General features: G+C 31.1%; 2 protein-coding genes across 4 annotated transcripts; both read right to left on the bottom strand.

Annotated features, from left to right (window-relative positions):
* Window positions 1-2,437: 2,437 nt before the first annotated feature.
* On the bottom strand, window positions 2,438-2,946 carry LOC129312151 (small polypeptide DEVIL 4-like). Its single transcript, XM_054954762.1, has one exon. It carries the CDS (start codon window positions 2,787-2,789, stop codon window positions 2,658-2,660), a length of 132 nt encoding a protein of 43 aa, XP_054810737.1. The 5' UTR covers window positions 2,790-2,946; the 3' UTR covers window positions 2,438-2,657.
* Window positions 2,947-8,600: 5,654 nt separating this feature from the next.
* On the bottom strand, window positions 8,601-12,495 carry LOC129310420 (probable galacturonosyltransferase-like 3). Of its 3 annotated transcripts, XM_054952257.1 has the most exons (3): window positions 9,899-12,495; window positions 9,112-9,270; window positions 8,601-9,029 (listed from the first exon to the last, which is right to left on the bottom strand). In XM_054952257.1, exon 1 carries the CDS (start codon window positions 12,488-12,490, stop codon window positions 11,417-11,419), a length of 1,074 nt encoding a protein of 357 aa, XP_054808232.1. In that variant the 5' UTR covers window positions 12,491-12,495; the 3' UTR covers window positions 8,601-9,029; window positions 9,112-9,270; window positions 9,899-11,416. The 3 variants fall into 3 exon arrangements, with proteins under 3 accessions (XP_054808232.1, XP_054808231.1, XP_054808233.1); XM_054952256.1 differs by having other exon boundaries at window positions 9,112-12,495; XM_054952258.1 differs by having other exon boundaries at window positions 8,601-9,009; window positions 9,112-12,495.
* Window positions 12,496-20,670: the final 8,175 nt, after the last annotated feature.

Genomic DNA, 20,670 nt, shown 5'->3' with positions numbered 1-20,670 from the left:
AAAATATATTAAGAACAAAAATGATTAATATTGCAATATTTAATAAAATTTAATTTCTTTAAAATAGCTTTAAAGTATCGATTTTAATGTATTAATTTACAATTTAAAAATATGAGATACACATTAAATATTAATTTTTAAAAAATAAAAAATAATATTTTAATATTTTGTAAATATATATTGAAAAGTATCCGTGAGTGTCGATATCGATATAAATAAAAATATGTGAAATAATTTGAAATATGGGTGTTTGCAAGTTCCTACAAGCAAGAAATACTTGATGCCACTGGGTTATAAGTTGATTGGATGACTTTGGATTGGTCTTAATCAGAGACAAACAACTAGGCCCTCAGGGGTAACCAATGTCCTCCGGTGAATTCCAATCCAAGGCACTGATGCCTTGCCTGACAGATCTAGGAGTGGCTTTCCTGATCACCATTTCTTTCTGACAAAAAAGAATTTTAACAGGAAATAAGAAATGAAATCACGGGAATGCCATCGTTGGACATATGTGAAGGCAGCAACTGCAGCTCTATCATTTGTTTATGTGGAGCTTACTCACTCCTATTTCCCTATTTTCTGGACTAAAACATATGGAAGATAAAGGCCTTTTAATCTGTTGACGTGGCATATATAGAACTCAGCTATCAGCTGGAACCCAACACTTTGCTGGGCCCACCACAACCTACACTGTGAGTCCTTTGACCACAAATGTCACGTTGAACTATGCCCTCTGCTTCTTCCCTGACCCAAAGGGACAACCAGGTTGTCTGAAAATTACTCTGTTTCATGGAGAAAACAAAGTAATAAAAAAATAAATGAAGATTCCCATTTACTAACTTCTTTTAAAGAAAAAAAGAGAGAAAATTAAGAGCTAAATGTTGTTTAGTTGAAAGACAAGCAGATCGATTCTCATCAAGATTTGAAGACAAGAAGATCGGTTTCAACCTTCTCAGTGGATACCAGCCATCGGTCTTTGTCATGGTTCACCACAACCTGTGTCTCCTACAATATCTAACCAGCAATTTATAAAAATACAATGGACATTATCATATTATAACAAGGAATCTAGTATAAAATAACCAACAACTGTAGATGCTGTCAAATTCTAGCCCATGATGCAGCTACTGTTATTGAATATTCTATTTAATTATATGAATTAAGGAATGCTTGTGGCACCTTGTAACGTGTTTTGTATGCATAATTGAAGGGTTCTGATATAACAACTTTGCATGATTGGTGTAGGTCAACAGATTTGATCATCTGTTGTAATAATCAGACTTCATTATATGTATTAAGAAAATATTGTTGTATGAAACCGTTAGGGGGAATCAAAATCCTTCCCGCTCTTGTTTTTTTAACCATGATTTTTTCAATAGTCTGCAAAAAGGTGATTTTTTTCCCCCATAAATTTGAATGTGATTAGTTAGTTTTTATTATTATGTGGCATGTTTGACTACTACTTGATTCGCAAATCTACTTTAGCATCTTCTGTATTCCCCAAAAGGAAAAAAGGGAGGAAAATCTGTTTTCTTATTCTTTATTAATGACTTAGCCAATAACTTGTGTTGGTGACCCATTAATTGACAATATATATATATATATATATATCTTTTTATGAATTTAAAGGTGTGAATAGCATTATTCAGTGTTAACAAAACAATTTAGAAGTTCCAATTATGCAATCTCAACAAAATCTTCACTTCAAATTATTATGGGACCTACATGATGTTCCAATTATTGAAGCCCATTAACTTAATCTTCCTCTAACATTTTTGTTTTAGAAATTGCTCCCTGCCTCCCTCCCTCTCTCAAGTTCTTTCATAAGCCAGTTTTCTTAAGTTTTAACATCTACCAAATCAGCATAAAGAACTGGTTCAGCAGAACAAAGCTAAACTTAATTCTCTGCTTCTGCATCTTGATAGCAGCATTTCAACTAGGAACCCCAAGTTACTGCTTTCTAGGAATTACCATGAAAACCAAATCTGCCACTAGCTAAATTTAATTCCTGGACAAAGAAAAATGTAAAAAGAGATTAACTAATGCAGTTCAGTGAGACTGAAAAAACAAACGGCAAAGCCGTTAAAAAAGCGAATGGGGTTTGGTGTTCTTCTCTATTTTTCCCCCCTTTAATCTTCAACGAACTCCAATAGAACTGACCACCGTCCATTTTTCTCCCTCAATGGAAGGTAAGAGCTTGACATAGCACCATAACCACATGGAAAATCAAAGCTTTCTTCCATGAAAATCTTTTCTAAAACCTGAAGAACTTAAGAATATTCAGTTCAGATTTCAAGGGATTCTCTTCCTGAAACACTCTTCAAACAACCAACACTGACTTAGTTGATAGATAGCTATTACCCTTGGAAGTTATACAGTGATTCAGTGTAAAACATAGAAATTGAAGGAGAAACCAGAAGTAGACCAAAGAACAGAATGAATGGTAAAAAGGACTTCGGTATTCATGCTATTCCGATGTACATAAAGCTACACCCTGAAGGCCAGAAAGCCCTTACAAAATTGTCCCCCTTTCACATAATATCTTGCTTTTTTTCTATATACACTCCATCATGAATCAGAAAAAAATAACCAAAATAAATAGGAAAAAAAAAGGCTTTCACATCCATGGAAAGCATTCTTAACCTAGGCTTGAACTTCTAGTCATGCCAGCAGAGAAGCATGACTACACACCTTCTTATAATATATAGACGAGCTCTCTGCTCTCTGAGGGCTCCTCCAAGTCCTCTGTTTGATAACCTTCTCTTTGAGCTACCACTTGCCACCTTCATGATCTTCACCTACTCTTCCTTCTCAGAAACAGAAAAAGGATTTTCTCCTTTACTTCTGGTGAGCTCAAATTCTCAACTTTGTGTGAATTGGTTTGAGAATTGCTGTGAGATGGGGTGTTATATATACAAGTGGAAGGTAAGGAGGTGACATGGTCCTAACTAAGGGTTGGTCTAGTAAAGAAGGCAGAGATGGGGCATGAAAGGGTGTGCATAGGCTCAAAATCCATTAAGAGACACAAGACCAGGTGGGTCCAACATCAGCTTCATCACTTGGGAATCCATAAACCCCAATAAGGGTGGGATTGATAAAACAAGCCTCACTTCCTCCCATTGTTATGTCACTCTCTATTGTCCTACATGTAGCCACTACCCACCAGCACAATGGGGCCTCCCATTTCAAGAATATGGTGGCATTTTCTTTCTTAGTTTACAAGCTGACTCAACACTGACATCCTCATGGAATATGATTCAGATTGAAACACATATAGAATTAAAGTTAATTTATCAAATTAATGCAAGATATCATGCCATGATAATACTACTAACACTAGAATTTTATAACTAATCATGCATAAGAGCTTGCAGCATATCATCATCTGTCTAAACATTCTTATAAATAATAGAATCACATTATACCTGACATATAGCAAATACTCGTGGATGATTTATTTATTTTTAAAATTATTTGCCCCCTACCCCTACTTCATGCATTATAGGTGAATGTGTGAATGAGGACAAAAACCTTTTCTTTTCTTTTCTTTTCTCGGTGCCTTAAATCTGTTGCTTCTGTTATCTTTTTGTTGGATCCACATAATCAGGGAAATGACCGGTGGATAGGGGTTGGTTTAGTTGAATCCTACATAATAATACACACACAACAACCATTAACATGTATTTTGAAAAGTTCAGAGTGGACTCAACTTATCTCCCAGCTTCACTCTTAATAGAAAACACATGTATAAACTTAAGGACCCCACAGACGCCACACACAGCTATCAACATCAGAGTCAGTATTTCTTTGGTTAAAATTTGTGTCTACCCAAAGGTTGAGTCCATAAATAATTGCAAGCAAGGAACAAGACGCAGAATTTGGTGAGCCTAACCCCACAATAATGGAACTGAATATAAGGCTATATGTTTCATTAGAGCTTCTGTTACTTTATAAACAGAAGCTGCATAATGGAGGTCCAAATCAACAGAATATAAGACATGCTTCTGACAGTTTTGGAGAAGACAAAGCAGTATTGAAGAACAAGTTTCTTAAAAGCATGATACGGACATTATAATAGAACATAATATTTTTTTAAAAGTGCTGCATGATGTTTAATATAAGTATTAGACATCTATAAATATCACACACAATAGAATTATTGCTTTTAAAATATCAATGCATCATTGGATTATAGTCACAAGTGTATTATCCTCCATTGAACTCCAAATTCATAGTTACTTTACTCCATTGGATGAGAAAAAGTAAGTAAAGCAATCTATACTCTATAGTGACTTTGCATGCGTCTGAAAGCAAATTTGCTAATGTAATGAATCAAAAGAGAGAAAAGTTAATTTTTTTCTTCTGCAACATCATAAAGGGGGTCAAGAAAAGCAGCCAGGGACGTAAGTTTCAAGCTTATGACTAAGATTCCATAGCTTACTGCATTAAAATAAAGTATAGAGAGAGAGAGAGATATGAAATTTTTTTTAGTATAATAGACCCAAACACAGCTAATAAGAGATTAATTAAACCATCAATAATTTAATCATGCTTAACGAAAGCCAAAGCAGGGCATCTGCTTGCTCAGTCTCGTGCTCACCCCAAGTCACTTAAAATGCCAACCTTTATTCAACGGCTCGTTCTGATATATAGTTTTCAAATATATGTTATCCATGGAATTGAGCACTTTGTCAGTTTTTTCTTCTTTTATATTTTTTCCACTGTAACAAAGAAATGACACAGATATTACAACAAAGAAATGATCTAATCAGAACTCAGAACACTACTTTAATGAAACAGCAGCTTTGAAATGTAACATGAGCAAAGAGGTTGAACTCTAACACACGAGCAGTCTGATGAAACTTTTAAAAAAAGATAACGAGGTCGGTTTTGTACTGAAACAAGAAGGTCAGAGTTGCACGTGAAGTTCTCGTGATTCACAATGGCATTGCCTGCGAGACAATCAACATATATTCATTAATATTATCTTGGACTCAAGAGCCTCGTTGCTTTTATAATCTTTCTTCCTCTTCATTCTTGTTCTTTATGCTTGTTTGTTAAGGAACAACCTCGCCACATGTTCCTTCAGTCGCATCCCAAATACCCCATTTATGGACAGCTCTTGCATTACACATAGAGCCACTTGTCAAGGATTTGAGCTAAACAAGATTTTCCATGTGGAAGAATCAGTGGGTTGGTTTCGTTTGATTTGGCAGTTCCAGTTTTCCCAGAATACATTAATCGCAATGGCTTTTGTTGATTGAAGGCTCCGGTTATTGTGAATGGAATAATAAAATTTTCATCTTTGCCTCAATTATTGATTGGATTCTTGAAATTTAATTTTTATCAACAAGTCCCTAAAATTTCCTAATCATGTACAATTATTCAATGTTAGGCAAGTGAAAAAGGGTTTTCTGAAAAGTAAATTGAAAGTGCACCTATCCAAATTTTCTTGGAAAATAACAATGTTACAGTAAAATCATTTTGCTTTTTATCATCGTGTGTCTCATCCATAGAAAGTCTTCTATCATTGTGCATATTCTCCTTCGCTGGTAAGTCTTCCATCATTGTGCATCTTCACCTTCGGCAATTTTAAGAAGCAAATCGAAAACTAAAGCAAACTTGAAGGACATGATTAATAAACATTAAATTTTAGGGATTAAATCAATAACATAGATAAATTTCAGAGATCAAAAGTTTCAGCATCATCCCTATGTGAACTTACTCTAAACGTTGTTGGTTCAAATAATTAACACAAGTAATAACAGTTAAGTTTCAACAAATTTTGTTAAAAGATATGGGTTATAAATATTAATTCAAATAACTATAAATATAGGAATGACAGTGGCAAACCAAACATTTAAGTATTATAGGCCACCTGATCTCTAATTTGCAATTGAAAGTCTTTGTCAGTACTTAAATTAATATTTGCAACTCGTATTTTGGCAAATTTTTTTCTGAAAGCTAATTGTCATTAAATCTATCTTTTAAGACCTAAGTATTGTTCTCCCTTAACATGACTCTCTTTTATTTTTAACAAAACATATGTTTACATATACATTGAACAAAATTTGAAAAACAGGACATACCTTTATTAATATAAATAACATTAAGATATCTTCTTGGACTTTTCTTAAAGTTAGATTTGTCCTCAAAACAATCTTAGAAGTACATCTTTATTATATGATATCAGCATATTTAGAATTTTTCCATTGGCGTAAACTGCAAGATTATATAGCTGGTTAACAAGTAATGACAGGTCTAATGACTATTATCAATTACTTTATGACGTACGGACAGATTTAATGACTCTGTTAAACGATTACATGAGTGGCCAAGGGGCTACATAATAATATAATTGTACATTTCTAATTCAAACTCAAACTATAAAAGGATATTTTTTATAATCATGAATGCTTACATCAACTAGTAAGAGTTGTTCCCTCTTAACCAAAAGTCTCATATTCGAGTTTTAAAAATACAACAATATAAGTGATCAAGGGCGCTCACTTTTATAGTGTTTGTCATGCCACAATCTAAATTAATCTGAATCATTTGATTATAATATCATTTATGTTTAGATAGGCGTTTAAATTTTATCTATAGCTGAAACCAAAACTTATATATATATATAATTTGAATGGAAAGTGAAATTGACAAAATATAGCAAACAGGACAGTACAAGGAACTTAATACAAAACCAAAGAGTAGACTCAATCATCATACTCCTCGTAATGTTAAATTAGGTGGGGATGATTAAAGAAACAAAAAAAAAACTCTCTATAAAATGAGCTTCACTAGCAAGGAACTGGGCATAACTAATGACATCTCTAAAAATATAATTAATAGGGACAAACCAATCTCTACAAATGAAATTACAAGCGTTTTGAATGATATCCTTGCAAGGATGTTCCCTGCGATAGCCTTTAGTGATAAGGTTAATTGCTTTCACACTATCTGAGTAAACTTTAACATTCCTGAACCCCTTAATTCAACATAAGCTAAGTTAATTGCTTTCACACTATCCGAGTAGACTTTAACATTCTTGAACCCCTTAATCCAACATAAGCTAAGGCCTTCTTAGGGGAAAAAAAACATATTTTCAACTTCCCTGTAAATGGACTCATGGACCAAAGTTCTTTTGACCATTTGTTTTGATCCAAACAACCTTTTAGGCTTTCCAATGAGTTTTTAAGACCTTAACTAAAGTTTGAACCATCCAAGACTCAGTTTAGATGTTATCCAAACATAACCTAATTAATGTGTATTTACACGACCAAGTGTCAAACGTTGAAAAAAGTTTTTAAAATGGTAAAGTGAAGTTAAGCCAATCCTATCTTTTCCAGTGATGAAAAATTGGTCTCCACTTGCATTGTGGCGTTAAATCAACCACTTTTTACAGCAGATTGTTGGATGCACAGTGTCTTTTCAGTTTTCATAACTTGATAAAGAGTTTTGCCGCTACTAAAAAAAGCCTTCAGCAATGCACACATCCATGCGCTCATATATATATATATATATATATATATGAAAACATTTTAATATGCAAAGGTGGAACATATTGCATATATATGAGAGCATTTTTGACTTGGAAAAACTCTCGCATGAAAACTTCTAGGAGTGTTTTTGGGATACAAACGCTGTTATATCTTCAACATTATTACGGAGTGCTTTGAAAACGTTATGTAGAATAATAATAAGCATTCTTGTAAACTTTTTCTCTGTTCATCAAAACACAAGCCTTCTACATAATACTTTAAGCCACATAACCATATCTTCTAGCCCATTAACAGCTACCATATAGATCCACAAGCCCATTCACCATACTCACTTTGCAGAATTCTACAGTACAGACAGTACGCACCTGGGCAAGAAGGATTTTGGTTTCCGTGAACAAAACTCAGATATCAAATAATTTGATCCTATCTGATCGAATCTTTTCATTCTGTTCTTTTTTTTATTGGACCAAATAAATTACTTCTTCCAACCAAATAAATAGTCCTTAAAAAAGATTCGGATTTTTTTTTAAATAAGAACAAATTTAGATGAGTTGAATTCCAAAAAATTTACAATGTTAAAAATTAGTTCAAACAACATTTAGAAGAAATAAAAATTCATAAAAGATTAAGATAAATAAAAATAAAATAAATTTAACATCATACATTTTTTCAATAAAAAAGACACAAAAAACTTCGTTCAAAATATTTTTTTAAAAAAAAATCTCTGCTAGCACTTATACGATAATTGAAATCAAAATTAAAATTCTAATATTAAAACAAATTAACATTTTTAATATTATAAAATGAGAACATTAATTTTAGAAGTTTTGCATAGGGAAAACTTATACATCAATTCCTATTGTTTCATTTAGTTTTTAATCAAGTCCCTAGAATTTTATTTCTTTTTATTGGATCCTCAAAGTTATTTTCGTTACTGATGCCAGTCCTTCCATCTAAAATACGTTAAAGAGAACCATTAGAATTGATGAAGAGGTTAATAGAGGAAATCAAGCACCCCTTTTGTCCCCATTAGATCTGCTAGTTTAATATGGATTGTTCAAATTTTAAGGAAAATAAGTAGCTCAAATATAATAATAGGCAAAACACAAACGGCCTGTCACTTGGCAGCACATACTAAATCTTGATCTGTTATAAAGAGTACACCTGTTTACCCCATGTTTATGTTTTATTTTAAATCTTTAGTTTCTCCATACAAGAAGGAAACTTAAACATAGAAGCAACAATCAAGTCAAAAAAAAATGATGGCACAACTACTTGCATTATACCCAGCCTCCTCCTTCAAGGCTTACCTTTCTTCCATTATAAACATAGAAGCATATGGCATACATTCAATCCGCTCCTTCGGACCTTGAATTTGATCAGACGAAGTCAAATGCAATCCTTACCTTCAATGACAATGATCCTGAAACCTAGCATCTCCAAGCACAATGAGATGCCTCAATAGTGTTTGACCTATTCAATTTTCTCTTTCAAACGCCTTGGTCAAATCCTGGACCTCACACAGAATCACTATTTCAAGGTTAAAGCAGGTTTTTTTCCTTATATTTTACATTGGATAGCTCTTAAGATAGAACCAGAACTCTTGACTCACCTTTTAATACATGTCACAGCAGTTATCAGAAGAACATTAACGAGCCGGTGGTGGGAGTCACAGTTTAAAAAGTGAAAATGGATTAGAGAGACTACCAGCATCAGATGGAAAAATCTCTACTCAGTCAGCATCAGATCCTGAGTTCTGCAGGGAGATAGACTGAAAAAATGAATTAGTATAATTACAGTGTGGATCCAACACATAGTGATAATATCCACAGTAATGATCTCCTGAATTGTTCTCTTTTGAAAAGAATAAATGGAGACGATTCAGAGACGCCCTTCAAACTCCTGAACACCATCTTTCTCGGCTTAGTTCTGCAGATAGTTTGAAAGAAGGATATTTGTTCAAGAGAACAAAACTCAGAGGATCAACGATGAAACTGACAAGAAAAATAGTTTTCATCTGTTCGCTGATGTTTTTGCGAAGTAGAAAAAGAATCTTAAGACAAGAATTAGTATGGGAGGGTGGGGGAGTGGGGAGAAAGAGTAATTAATTTACTGACTTTACTTGGAAGGGAGAGAAGCAAAAAAAAAAAAAAACAATATGTGGAGAAAATTGCAGAACTCGATTATATCCCATTTCCTTGACCACATGGGCTAAATATATACACACTGGGAAACTAGTTACAGGACCCCATTTTGATCCTCTAGAACATGAATCACAACTTCACATACGTGGATCACAGTAATCTAGATAAGACATATGAACTACGCTATACGTTTATGCATGACCAAGAATCCTAAGTACACACAAAGACGTTATTTAATTGAAAAACATCAAGTACCTATTTTTTCGACAGGTTCACATAAAATATCTAGCATCATCAAAGAGGATTTCCAGGAAATTTAACTTTCCAACCTACTCAAAAGCATTCCTTCCTCAACTTCCGCAGAATAAAACCATCCAGTCAACCCAAAAAACCAATCCCAGGAATTGTTAAAGTCAACAAGAATTGGCAAGATTTGGCTTGATACCAACTTTTCAAGCTATAATTTCTTTTCAATTTCATAATTTCTCAGGATATAATTTCTTTTCAATTTCATAATTTCTCAGGACTCTATTTGATGTCACACACACTTGCACGGTGCTGAACAGAGGGACTGAGTAGAGAGAAATCAGAAATAAGGAGGAAGAAATGAGGAAGATGAAGACAGAACAGTGGGGGAGCAAGGGGGAGAGGCAGAACGCAGAGAGAGAGGGAGAGAGCTTCTGAAACTCAATCACAATATTTCATTCATCAAGTGTGTCCATTACAAGTGCAATCAAGTCTATTTAACAAAACTCTAATGCATAAATAAGGAAACTTTAATTACATTTACATATAAAGCTAACTCTCAGATTTCCTCTTATAAAAGAACACAAAAGAAAACCTTAACACCTTGTTCATATAAAGTTAGGCGATAGATTTCCCTTCTTACAAAATATTAAAATAACATAAAGAGAATTTATTTTTTTCTAGAATAATGTTTCCCATATTTTCTATCACTGTTCTTTTAAAATATTAAGAATCCGTTAATATAGTTTAAGTTCGACCTTGACAGACCAAATGAAACTGAACCATAACATGCTAGATTCAGTACAAGAGAAAGATGCTTTCAACCCGGACATATACTGATGATTTCTAATAATGATATTGATTGTGAGATTTTATATATATGAAATAGAAGTGAAGAAATTCCTCCGACAAGACTATACAGAAATTCACAGTTCAAATAGCCACAGCAGTCAGCAGAACCAATATTCAGGTTCCGTAATTGATTATTTTGCCCCAAAAAAAATCCGTAGTTGATTTGCATTAAAAAAATATATTATCAATACATCAGATCCAAAAAATAATAATAATAAATAAAGTTTCAAGCTAACAAAATCCTAAACATTGCATTACCTTCAAGGACTAAAAGAATATTCTAAATTAATCACAGTATAGACTCTGGACGCTAAACATCACGCCCTTGTGCCTCGCCTTAACTCAATTTCTCTATGCTATTTAAAATCCTTTGTGATCTCACATGGAACAAAAACGTATATACTTGCCATTTTTCAGCACTTCTGTTTCACCTAAACCCAGAGAAGAATATAATATCAGCACCACAGCACCATGTTCTCGTCTTGTCATTCATTATTATACATGCCATGCAACCAATCATCATATAACATCCCCCCTCTACCTCATCGTATCTTCCGCTACCATCACCTTTGTTCAACTTGACATGGCTGTATTAAGCTAATATTAGCTTACCAGTTCTGTCAAGTTTCTTCCTTTTGCCCTCTCTGTTACTTCCCCTGCACAGCCAAGTATTGATTATACAAGCTCATCTGTTCTCCTCAAGCTATCAGAGAACAACAAAGAGCGATGAAACAGATCATATGGGGCCCACAAGCTGTCCAAAGGGCATGGCCTTTTGGCGTCCAGTCTCAGCCATGGCTTCCCCTTACCACTCCAGTGTAGTAGGCTCACGGGTCCAGGATGAAGATCTCTGCATAAACCTTGGAGATTGTCCCCGCCCAGTCCATGCTGATTCCACCTGTGATCTACCCTCTCGACGTTTCCAGCGAACACCAGCAAGAACGGCGGCAGCGAACCGAGCTCGTAGATTCGGTGCCTCTTCTGAATCCTCATCCAGGTCTCTAGCTTCTCCGTGTACCTGCCCTCCCTCCATTTCCACAGATCGATAACCATCACACCCGTGTTGAAATAGCAAGGTTTACGGCCGCGAAACGACGCCGCATATACTGGGTTTGACCAGAACTTGGGCGTGAAGTAGTTGGTGAAATTGGCATGACAGTACTCGGGCGCGCCCAAAACGTGCGCCCCCAAATTGATGTTCCAGAGGTTCGCCGCGTCGTCCACCAGGACCAGATCGGAATCGAAGTAGATTATGCGGCGAACGCCGGCCGGCAAGAGATCGGCCAGGTACATCCTTGCGTAATTGAGAGGCTGGTCGAGAGCTCGGCGAATAGAATTCGAGATCTTTCCCCTGACGACGTTTGAGTCAAAGCGGTATAAGTAGAAGTCTAGGTACGGAAAAGTAGAGGAGATAATCCGGTCGAGCTCAGACTGGCTGTGCGGGGCGGTGATGAAGTGGAAAACCACATTCTCCGGGCAAGATGCGTGTCGAAGTACGGAGAAGACGCCGGCCACCGAGCCACGGAGGTAGGCGGCATCGAGAGTCATGGCTATATGGATAACGGAAGGGTTGTGAACTCGCTTGTCGGAGGGCGACCATGACGTTTCGGGACATTCCCAGCCGTTTCGAAATGCCGGAGCTTCCCTGAACTTGAGAAGCTCGCCGGAGCCCGATGATACCAGTAAAATAACAGCCGCGGCAAGGAGGAAGGCGAAGCTTGCCGTGTAGGAGCGAGAGGTCGTCGACATTGTTCGCTTCGTCGTGTACTCGTATGGCGAGGGGGTAGGTTTGGTTTTAATTAAACAAACAGTACAGGGATAGTTTCGGCATTAAAAAAATTAAGGTTGCCCACCAGATAAAGAGATTTACGTGTGCAGGTCTTATTTGGACGCTTAATTCCGGCTAAACTTCTTGGAATCGAATTTAAAATAATCAAACATATAAAAAAAACTCATATAATTTAACTTTATTTTAATATCCTAAATTTTTAAATTTATTCAAGCTGGTTCAAATATTTAAATTATTAAATATTATTTTTTATTTTTAACTAATTTTAATTTAATTTTATTTTATTTTAATATTATTTTATTAATAACAAATAAAAAATTTAAATATTTGTGTTAAGCTCATCTAGGATTCAAATAAGTTTGAAATAAAAAAAAATTTAACTTTTAAATTCAATCTTCAAATTTTTCAATCTTCTTCCGACTAACTTGTCAGACTTAACTCAAGTTGCCACATCCACAGAGATTTAAGATAATTTTTGCGAGATAAAAGGCAATTTTGTTAAACATTTTCTTCATAAAAAATAAATTTTTAAAAAAACTATTTTATGAAATTGTGTAGTGTTATTTAAAATTTTAAAAATAATTAGAATTAAATAAATTCTAATATTTTGATAAGTTACTTTGTCTAACTAATGATTCGATGAATGAGATAAATGTCATAAAAATAAAATATACATAAAAATATCATAAAATTTTAGTATAATTAAATACTAAATCATTTTTTATGAACAAAGTTTCATGAATATATTATAAAATTTAAAAATCTAATCATTTTTTATTATTTGGACCAAACATAGTCCAATTATTTAAGTTTTTTTTTAAAAAGTCACTTGTTTTTAAAAAATTATGACATTTTTTCAAATTTTTGAAAATATTTAAAATCTGAAAAAGTATTCTAATTATTTTTTTTGGAGGTAAAAATTTTGTACTCAACTTTAAGCTTAAAAATAATATAAGTAATAGATGTTGGAAGATATCAAAAAAAAAATGCCAATATATATAATGATATAATAAAATTTTAACTTTACTGAATAATAGATCTTTTTATAAATAAAAATTTATACAGATATTATAAAATCTAAAAATAACTAAATAATAATTTTTTATGGTAATTAAATATATAATAATAATTTTTTATAAAATCTCTATAATATAGATTTCTTTTCATGAAATTTTTAAATTATCTGAAAATCATTTATTTTTAATCATAAATAATGGTAAACAATTTTAATTTTTTTATCAAATCTCAGCTAAATACTTTTTATAAACCTCTAAATTACTTTTTCATAATTATCCAGAAATTTTTATAAAATCTCAGCTAAATACTTTTTATAAAATATTAACCTCTATTTAATATTTTACATATAACTTGGCGAAACTACCAACATAGTGATATGATTTTAATTTTTATTGTTCCTTACTTGCAAGCAATTACATAAATTGACTAAAGTTGATTTTTTAGTTAGGTTAATCTTCGTTTTTAAATTGGCATAACTAATTAATTTGATTTCCATTTTTTTTATATTTTTAAAAATCTAAACCAATTCAAACCAAATCTTATTAATATATTTTGTTTTTCTTTAACTTGACATGTTTTTTTATTATTTATAAGTGTCCTTTTATTACAAGACATTTTATTTGAAAAAAGATTTTTATTAAATGTAAGCATTTTTTTAAGAAAAATTTAAATTTTAATAAAAGACATATTATTTGAGAAAATATTGTGTATTAAATGTGAGTGCATTTTTAAAAAAAAATTAAATTTTAAATTATTATATTATGAATGAGTAACTCATTTTGTTAAATTTGGCCTTGATAGTAGACTTGACAAGTTTAGCGAACACGTATTTGGACCATGAAAACAAAAGGAAATTGAGAGAAATTTCATCCTTAGATGACGGGGCTGGGCCATGATCAACTTTTGGGTCTTCGGTTCCTTACAAAATTCCTGGGATCTAAATCCTTTACATTTTCAGACAACTTTATTTGGGTAAACTTTTTTTGATCTCTTTAAATTAAAGCACCTCAAGTTTTTTCTTTTGAACTACACCTCAAGTTTAACTTCGAATATCAATACGGGGGTTTTAAATATATAAATATATACACACATATATATAACATAGTATTTAACTTTCATGTTGAGTAATTTCAATATTTATGAAATGATGAAACATTATATATATGAGCAATATTTTCTTCATCTTCTTCTTATTTGGCACGCAATAACATTAAAAACAAAATGTAAAATCTAAGAATAATGAAGCTTGTGAAATCATAGGCAGAAACTAAATGTAAAGTTATTTATTCATATATGAAATGATTATTATATGAGTCAACATTATGGCATTAAAAAAAACAAAATATGTATGTGGGAAAATATAAAATGTGATTGATTGAGATGGAAGGCTCAAATAATATAACATATTAATCCACCGCTAAATAGAGTAAAGAATCTTCACATGAGTGTCAATTCGAACTATAATGGTGGTAGCTGTTGGACATTTTGACGTGCCTCCATGATTTTATAAATATCATCAAAGTGTTGAAATCTAGCAAATCAATTGTTTATAGCATTTCCCTTTCACAATTTTTAAATCAAGCAACGAATTCAGTGCACAAAGAGGTGTCACATTCCAACGCCATGTTTGCTTGGAGGAGAATGAAAGCAAGGAGAGACTTTTTTTTAATTATTGTCATTTTATTAGAAGCAATTATATTTAAGATAATATGCTTTTTTAATGAGAATTTAAATATTAGTTTATCATATTATGAAGAATTAGTTCTTTTTGCTAGATTCAATTCGGTTGATAAGGAGAGGGAGAGATTCTAATAAATTTAATTTTTAAAAAATTAAAAAATGGGGTTAAAGGATTTTAATTAATTTTTGTACTCTTTTAATTCACATATTCTCTTTATTAAAATTTTATAATTCCTTTACACTCGAATCAATAGAAGGGGAAGAGAAATTTCAAGTCTCGTTTAAGATAAGAAGTTCTTTTATTTTTTTCTTTGGGTAAAATTAAAATAAAAGAATAATAATAAACAGTGCAATATAGAATAAAAAGTAAGAAAAGTGTATTGGTTGTTGAAAATATTTGGAAGAATTATAATCAAATTTCACATAAGAGAATTAATTACTATAAATTTATTAACAACTGAACTAAACGTCATTAATAATTAATTGGCATTGAATTCAGTTATTAATGAGTCTTGTAATAATTAATTTTTTTATATAAAATTTTAATATAATTATTTTAAAATATTTTTAAAAAAGGGAAAATATTCCTGATTCTCTTGTTTGTTTGTTTTTTGATAAACAATTCTCTTGTTGATCAATATTGGGTTGTTGGAGCAAGAAAATAAAATTGTAACTTTGTGCTATTGGAACAAAAGGCCCAAATTCACAAGGTTACCACTTGGTCCAGACTATCTAGATTTGTCCTTTTTTTTTCAGTTAAAAATTTTTAGAAAGATTGAGTTTAGGAAGTTTACTAATATTAGAGTATGTGTCCAAGTTCAAAAAACGTTATACATATACGTACAGATCACCAACAATATACTTCCTTGTCTTTGTTAAGCATGCGAGTGTTCATTTGTTTTTTTTTTTTTTTGGCCAGGAGTATTCATTTGTTGAGAATAATGTTTACATAAGAAGTGTTGGGTTTAGAAATACTCTGAAAACCTTTATTTAAAAGAAATTTTAATTATTCTATTTGAGCAGGGCCATTTAATTAACCACTAATCCTTAAAATTATAAATTAAAAAACAGCTTAATTCAAATTGTCTATATAGTCCTTCAAATCTTTCTTGATTATCTAAAGAGTAGAGACTGGTCAAATGATAAAATAACACAAAGTCATGTCTCGAAATGAATATAGTTGAATTGATTTTCAAGTAATAATTAGTGTGACTCAAACAAGCCTTCTCTAATTCTCATGATACATTATGACATGCATTCAAAACTAAATTTTCAAGATTGTTGCTCAATTTGCCGCTTACAAATATACGCTTGGACTTTCAATATGTTGGTATATGGACTCCAAATGCAACTTATAGAGACCCACAAATTCTCTCCGCTTCTATTGTTCTTTTACATACTAATTACTTCGCTTGAATGACTTGACTTTCAATACCGTGCTATTAGTTAACATAGACATTATCTTTGTTGAGTCAAGATGGCATCGTGGTTGCCATATACAATTTGGCTTCCACTTAGGACGACAACTTGGATGCCGCATCGAATATCAGATCGGATGCCATGTAGGATAATAACTTTGTATCAAGTTTGTGAGAAAACTTGCTTTGTTTGAACTAGAAGAAAAAATTTGATGAGTGAAAAGGACGATAAAAAAGGTAGAGAGAAAAATAGGGCCCGGCGCTTGATTGTTTTTTTCATTTGCAACAAATTTGAAAAGCATATTTCCTTTCAAAAAAATAGCTTTTGACATGACTAATTTAATTAGATCATATTTGAGCACCGTCAAATCTAATTGAAGACAGTTTTTCAAATACTTTTTTTTTCATTGACACATATTTAAATTCAAAATCTTATATTTAAGTGACTATAGTTGTAACAATATTATTTTTATAAATAAAAATTATCATATGTTGCTAATAAAAACTTGCCAGGTAGACACTAGGACCCAATAAAACAATTGAGGCTTTCAAGCCTACAACCATTTTTTTTATATAAAAAAAGAAAAGAAAAGAGACTTTAATAAGAAGAAAAAAAAGAGAACTCAACTCAAAATCAAAGAAAATAATTTTTTAAAAATAATTTCAGAGGATCTAACATACCATAATTTATTAAATGTTTCAAAACAAATAAAATAGTAACTTAAATACACACTTATAAATCATGGCAATAAACAAAGCGTAAACTAAACATGTGCTATACCTACAGGATAATTGAGTCATTACTCAATTCTCTAACACTTTCTCTTGTGATTTATCAAAATCCTCATTTGAAAATTATAAAAAGTAACAAATGAGATCTAATATCTCGGTAACAAATGAAAATTCTAAATATATCAACAACCTAACTTAAAATCTCATTTCGCAAAATGTATTTACTTAAATAATATTTTTTATAAAACCAATTCACCAATGAGTTTACAAAAGAAAATATTATTTTTACAAGTCAAAAGTATATCATAAATAACTACACAATAGATGCTGTCATCTCTGACCCTCCCTTATGCCTTCCATCCACTTTATTCCACTAGCAGGAATCTAATTTGAGGATATCTTGCTTAAAAAGCATTGCCTCTAAGAATAAACTTTCCTACTTAAAAAGGAAATGCCCAATATCCCCAAGTTTCAAACTAGGGGAAAGGAGCCATAACAAAAAATGTCAACCATAGAATTCTTGTTGGTGGCTTACCATGTGACTAAAATAATAAAATTTTTATCACAACCACCATAATCATATCATTCCTTACGCTCCCTATAAATACATCATATTTGAAACAATTTCAAACACCTAAGTATGTTTTGAAAAGTTTAAATTATATTATTCCAATTTCTAAAGCAAACAAACATGTTTGACATAATTAAATAGCTATAAAAAATTATTTTTACAATCCAATCATCACTTAATAAAAACTAGCATGTATGAAAAAAAATAAAGTAATTATATAGCAGTTCAAATACCATACAAGCTTGCTAGATAGTTCAAAATGTAAATTTTTAATCCAGAATCAATTATACAAGCCCTTATTGGGCACAACATGCCCATAACAATTTTTGTATATATAACAAAATAAAATAATAGCTTTTCAGTATAAAAAGAATGGTCATTGTTACCTCTTTTTCATACTAAAACTATACATGCTAAAATGTCCTGAATATTGTCAACTCAAATATTACTCTACAAAAATTAATAATAATAAATATAATTATTTAATAATTTTCAATATTTTATCCAAAAATTAACTCTAACAGTTTCCAACGTCCCCAATTTAATCTCTAAATTATTTTATATTTCAATGTAAATTAATTTCTATAAATCTTTTTCAATTTTCCACCTCTATAAAACATATAAAAACTCCTTATATGCAAATTACATCCAAAAGACTCAAATTCAATCCATAAAGTTTATCCTTCAATCTCCCAATTTCATAAAATTGACTCTAACCCTTATATTCAGGATGTTTATAAATAGATTTAGCCTCTAAAAAATTTTTCTAGTCTATGAGATCATAAACAAATTATTCATTTATCGTAAGTCTCTCAAAACATTACAAACTATTTTAAAGTCTTCAAAATCAAAGATTTGGGCAAAAACAATATATTTAGACTCTTAATCTAACTTTTTTAACTCTTTGATAGCCCAAACACCTAAAAAATTTAAAATATATTTAACGCTAAATTTTTTTTCCTTATCAGATCCCAAAAATATATTTTTAAAAAAGGAAAAGCTAGATCATTTACCTAATTTTTAAAAGTTTTAGAATTAATCAAATAATTTTGTTGAAATGCATTAGCGCCCAAATGAAACTCGCCATATATATCTTAAATGCTCCCAATCTCCCTCCCACGCGGCTGCCTACACATAAGGGCAATGCCGAGGGGGTAATACCCACTTCCTAAAGCAATAGTGGGCCCACTATTGTTTTTCTGGTTTATTATATATCTATATATATATATATATATATAATTTCTATAAGGCTCAGATTTTAATGTGTGGAATGAGTTTGTATATTCTGTTCAAATAGAATTTTTTAATAACTAAATAATTATAATATGTAAATTAAAATACAATTTCAAATATCTTTATTTAATCCTAGCTAATCTTATAAGTTTTATCATGTTCTAAAAATTATGGCACAGAATTAAATTCTTAAAATTTATCTCTTTAATAAAATAATTACACAGTAAATTCTTATTATCATGAAATATTTTCATCCCAATGTTACTTAATTATAAAAATAAAAAATTAAGATGTTACAATAATTCCTTCAATTATGACCAATGGTTATTGGTAAAACATTTAAAAAAAAACTCGAGAAAAATGTTCTCTTCCACTTTTCTCCTTTTTCTCTCCTTATTTTCTCTTATTAGTCAAATATTCAGAAAAAAAATATCATCTTCACTCATATTTTCTCCTCAAATTTTTTTCATTTTCCTATTTTTTTTAACTATCCAAACATAAAGTAAAAGAGTGATTAAAAATAAAGGAGTTAAAGAATAATTTTACCCTTAAAATATAAGTTCACAATGTTTGCAACCTTCAGCTATTTTTAATATAATGTTTCATTTTAAATTTTAAAAACGATACAATGTTATCTTCTGTCGTTAATATAAAAAAAAAAATTAACTCTGACAATATAAGAAAATTACAAAATCTGAGATAAATTATTGCTTTCAACAAGACTGATCTAGACCCTTTGGTTTGGAGTTATTACAATGTTATCTTCTATCGTTAATAAATAGTTATTACAAGTGACATTGAATACCAACTTTGGTTTACAAGAGACAAATAAATGAATAATGTTGGTTACTTCTGTCCAGAGTAGGTATAGGTTTATTTTTGTTTTTCTCTTATTGTTTTATGTTGTATTGTATCCTAGTTTTTTTTTCCCCCGCTTCTTTCTCCTTTTCAATTTGTTTAGGTATTATTCTAGGTGATCTTCTTCTTGTTTCTTTCTTTCTTTTTTTTTTAACCGGTGCTTAAAACCTCATTCCCAAAAAAAGAATATATAAAATTTAAAATGAACCGCAATATTATAATATATATATATATATATATATAATCAAGTATTTCTCATTGATTCTATTTAAATATATTAAGTAATTATATTTTAAAGCATTATAAATTACTATAAGTTCTACAATCAAAACAGTTAAACTTATTATTATTATTATTATTATACAAGAAGATATGATTTTTGGCCATTGAATTTATTTTCAATTATCAATTCAGTCTCTTAATTTTGATTTAGAATAATTCAATCTCTATAATTTCTTAACTCAATAGAACTCAATCATTATAATTCATTAACTCAGTAAAATATGAAGATTAAAGTTGTACTAAATCAAAATTTAAGAACTAAATCAATAATGAAGAGAGAATTATATTATCTCTATTAATAATATACTTAACAAGTTTTATGTCCTTAATGATCATGACCTGGTGCGAC

Source organism: Prosopis cineraria, unplaced genomic scaffold (assembly GCF_029017545.1).
Source record: "Prosopis cineraria cultivar Desert tree isolate PC_DT_omini unplaced genomic scaffold, ASM2901754v1 PC5, whole genome shotgun sequence".
Classification (NCBI taxonomy): Eukaryota; Viridiplantae; Streptophyta; class Magnoliopsida; order Fabales; family Fabaceae; genus Prosopis; species Prosopis cineraria.
Note: the sequence above shows the minus strand (reverse complement) of the source record. Positions and strands in the feature narration are given on the sequence as shown.

Excerpts from the sequence above, each read along its gene's own strand:
- LOC129312151 (XM_054954762.1), bottom strand. The coding sequence starts at position 2,789 with ATGAAGGTGGCAAGTGGTAGCTCAAAGAGAAGGTTATCAAACAGAGGA.
- LOC129310420 (XM_054952256.1), bottom strand. The coding sequence starts at position 12,490 with ATGTCGACGACCTCTCGCTCCTACACGGCAAGCTTCGCCTTCCTCCTT.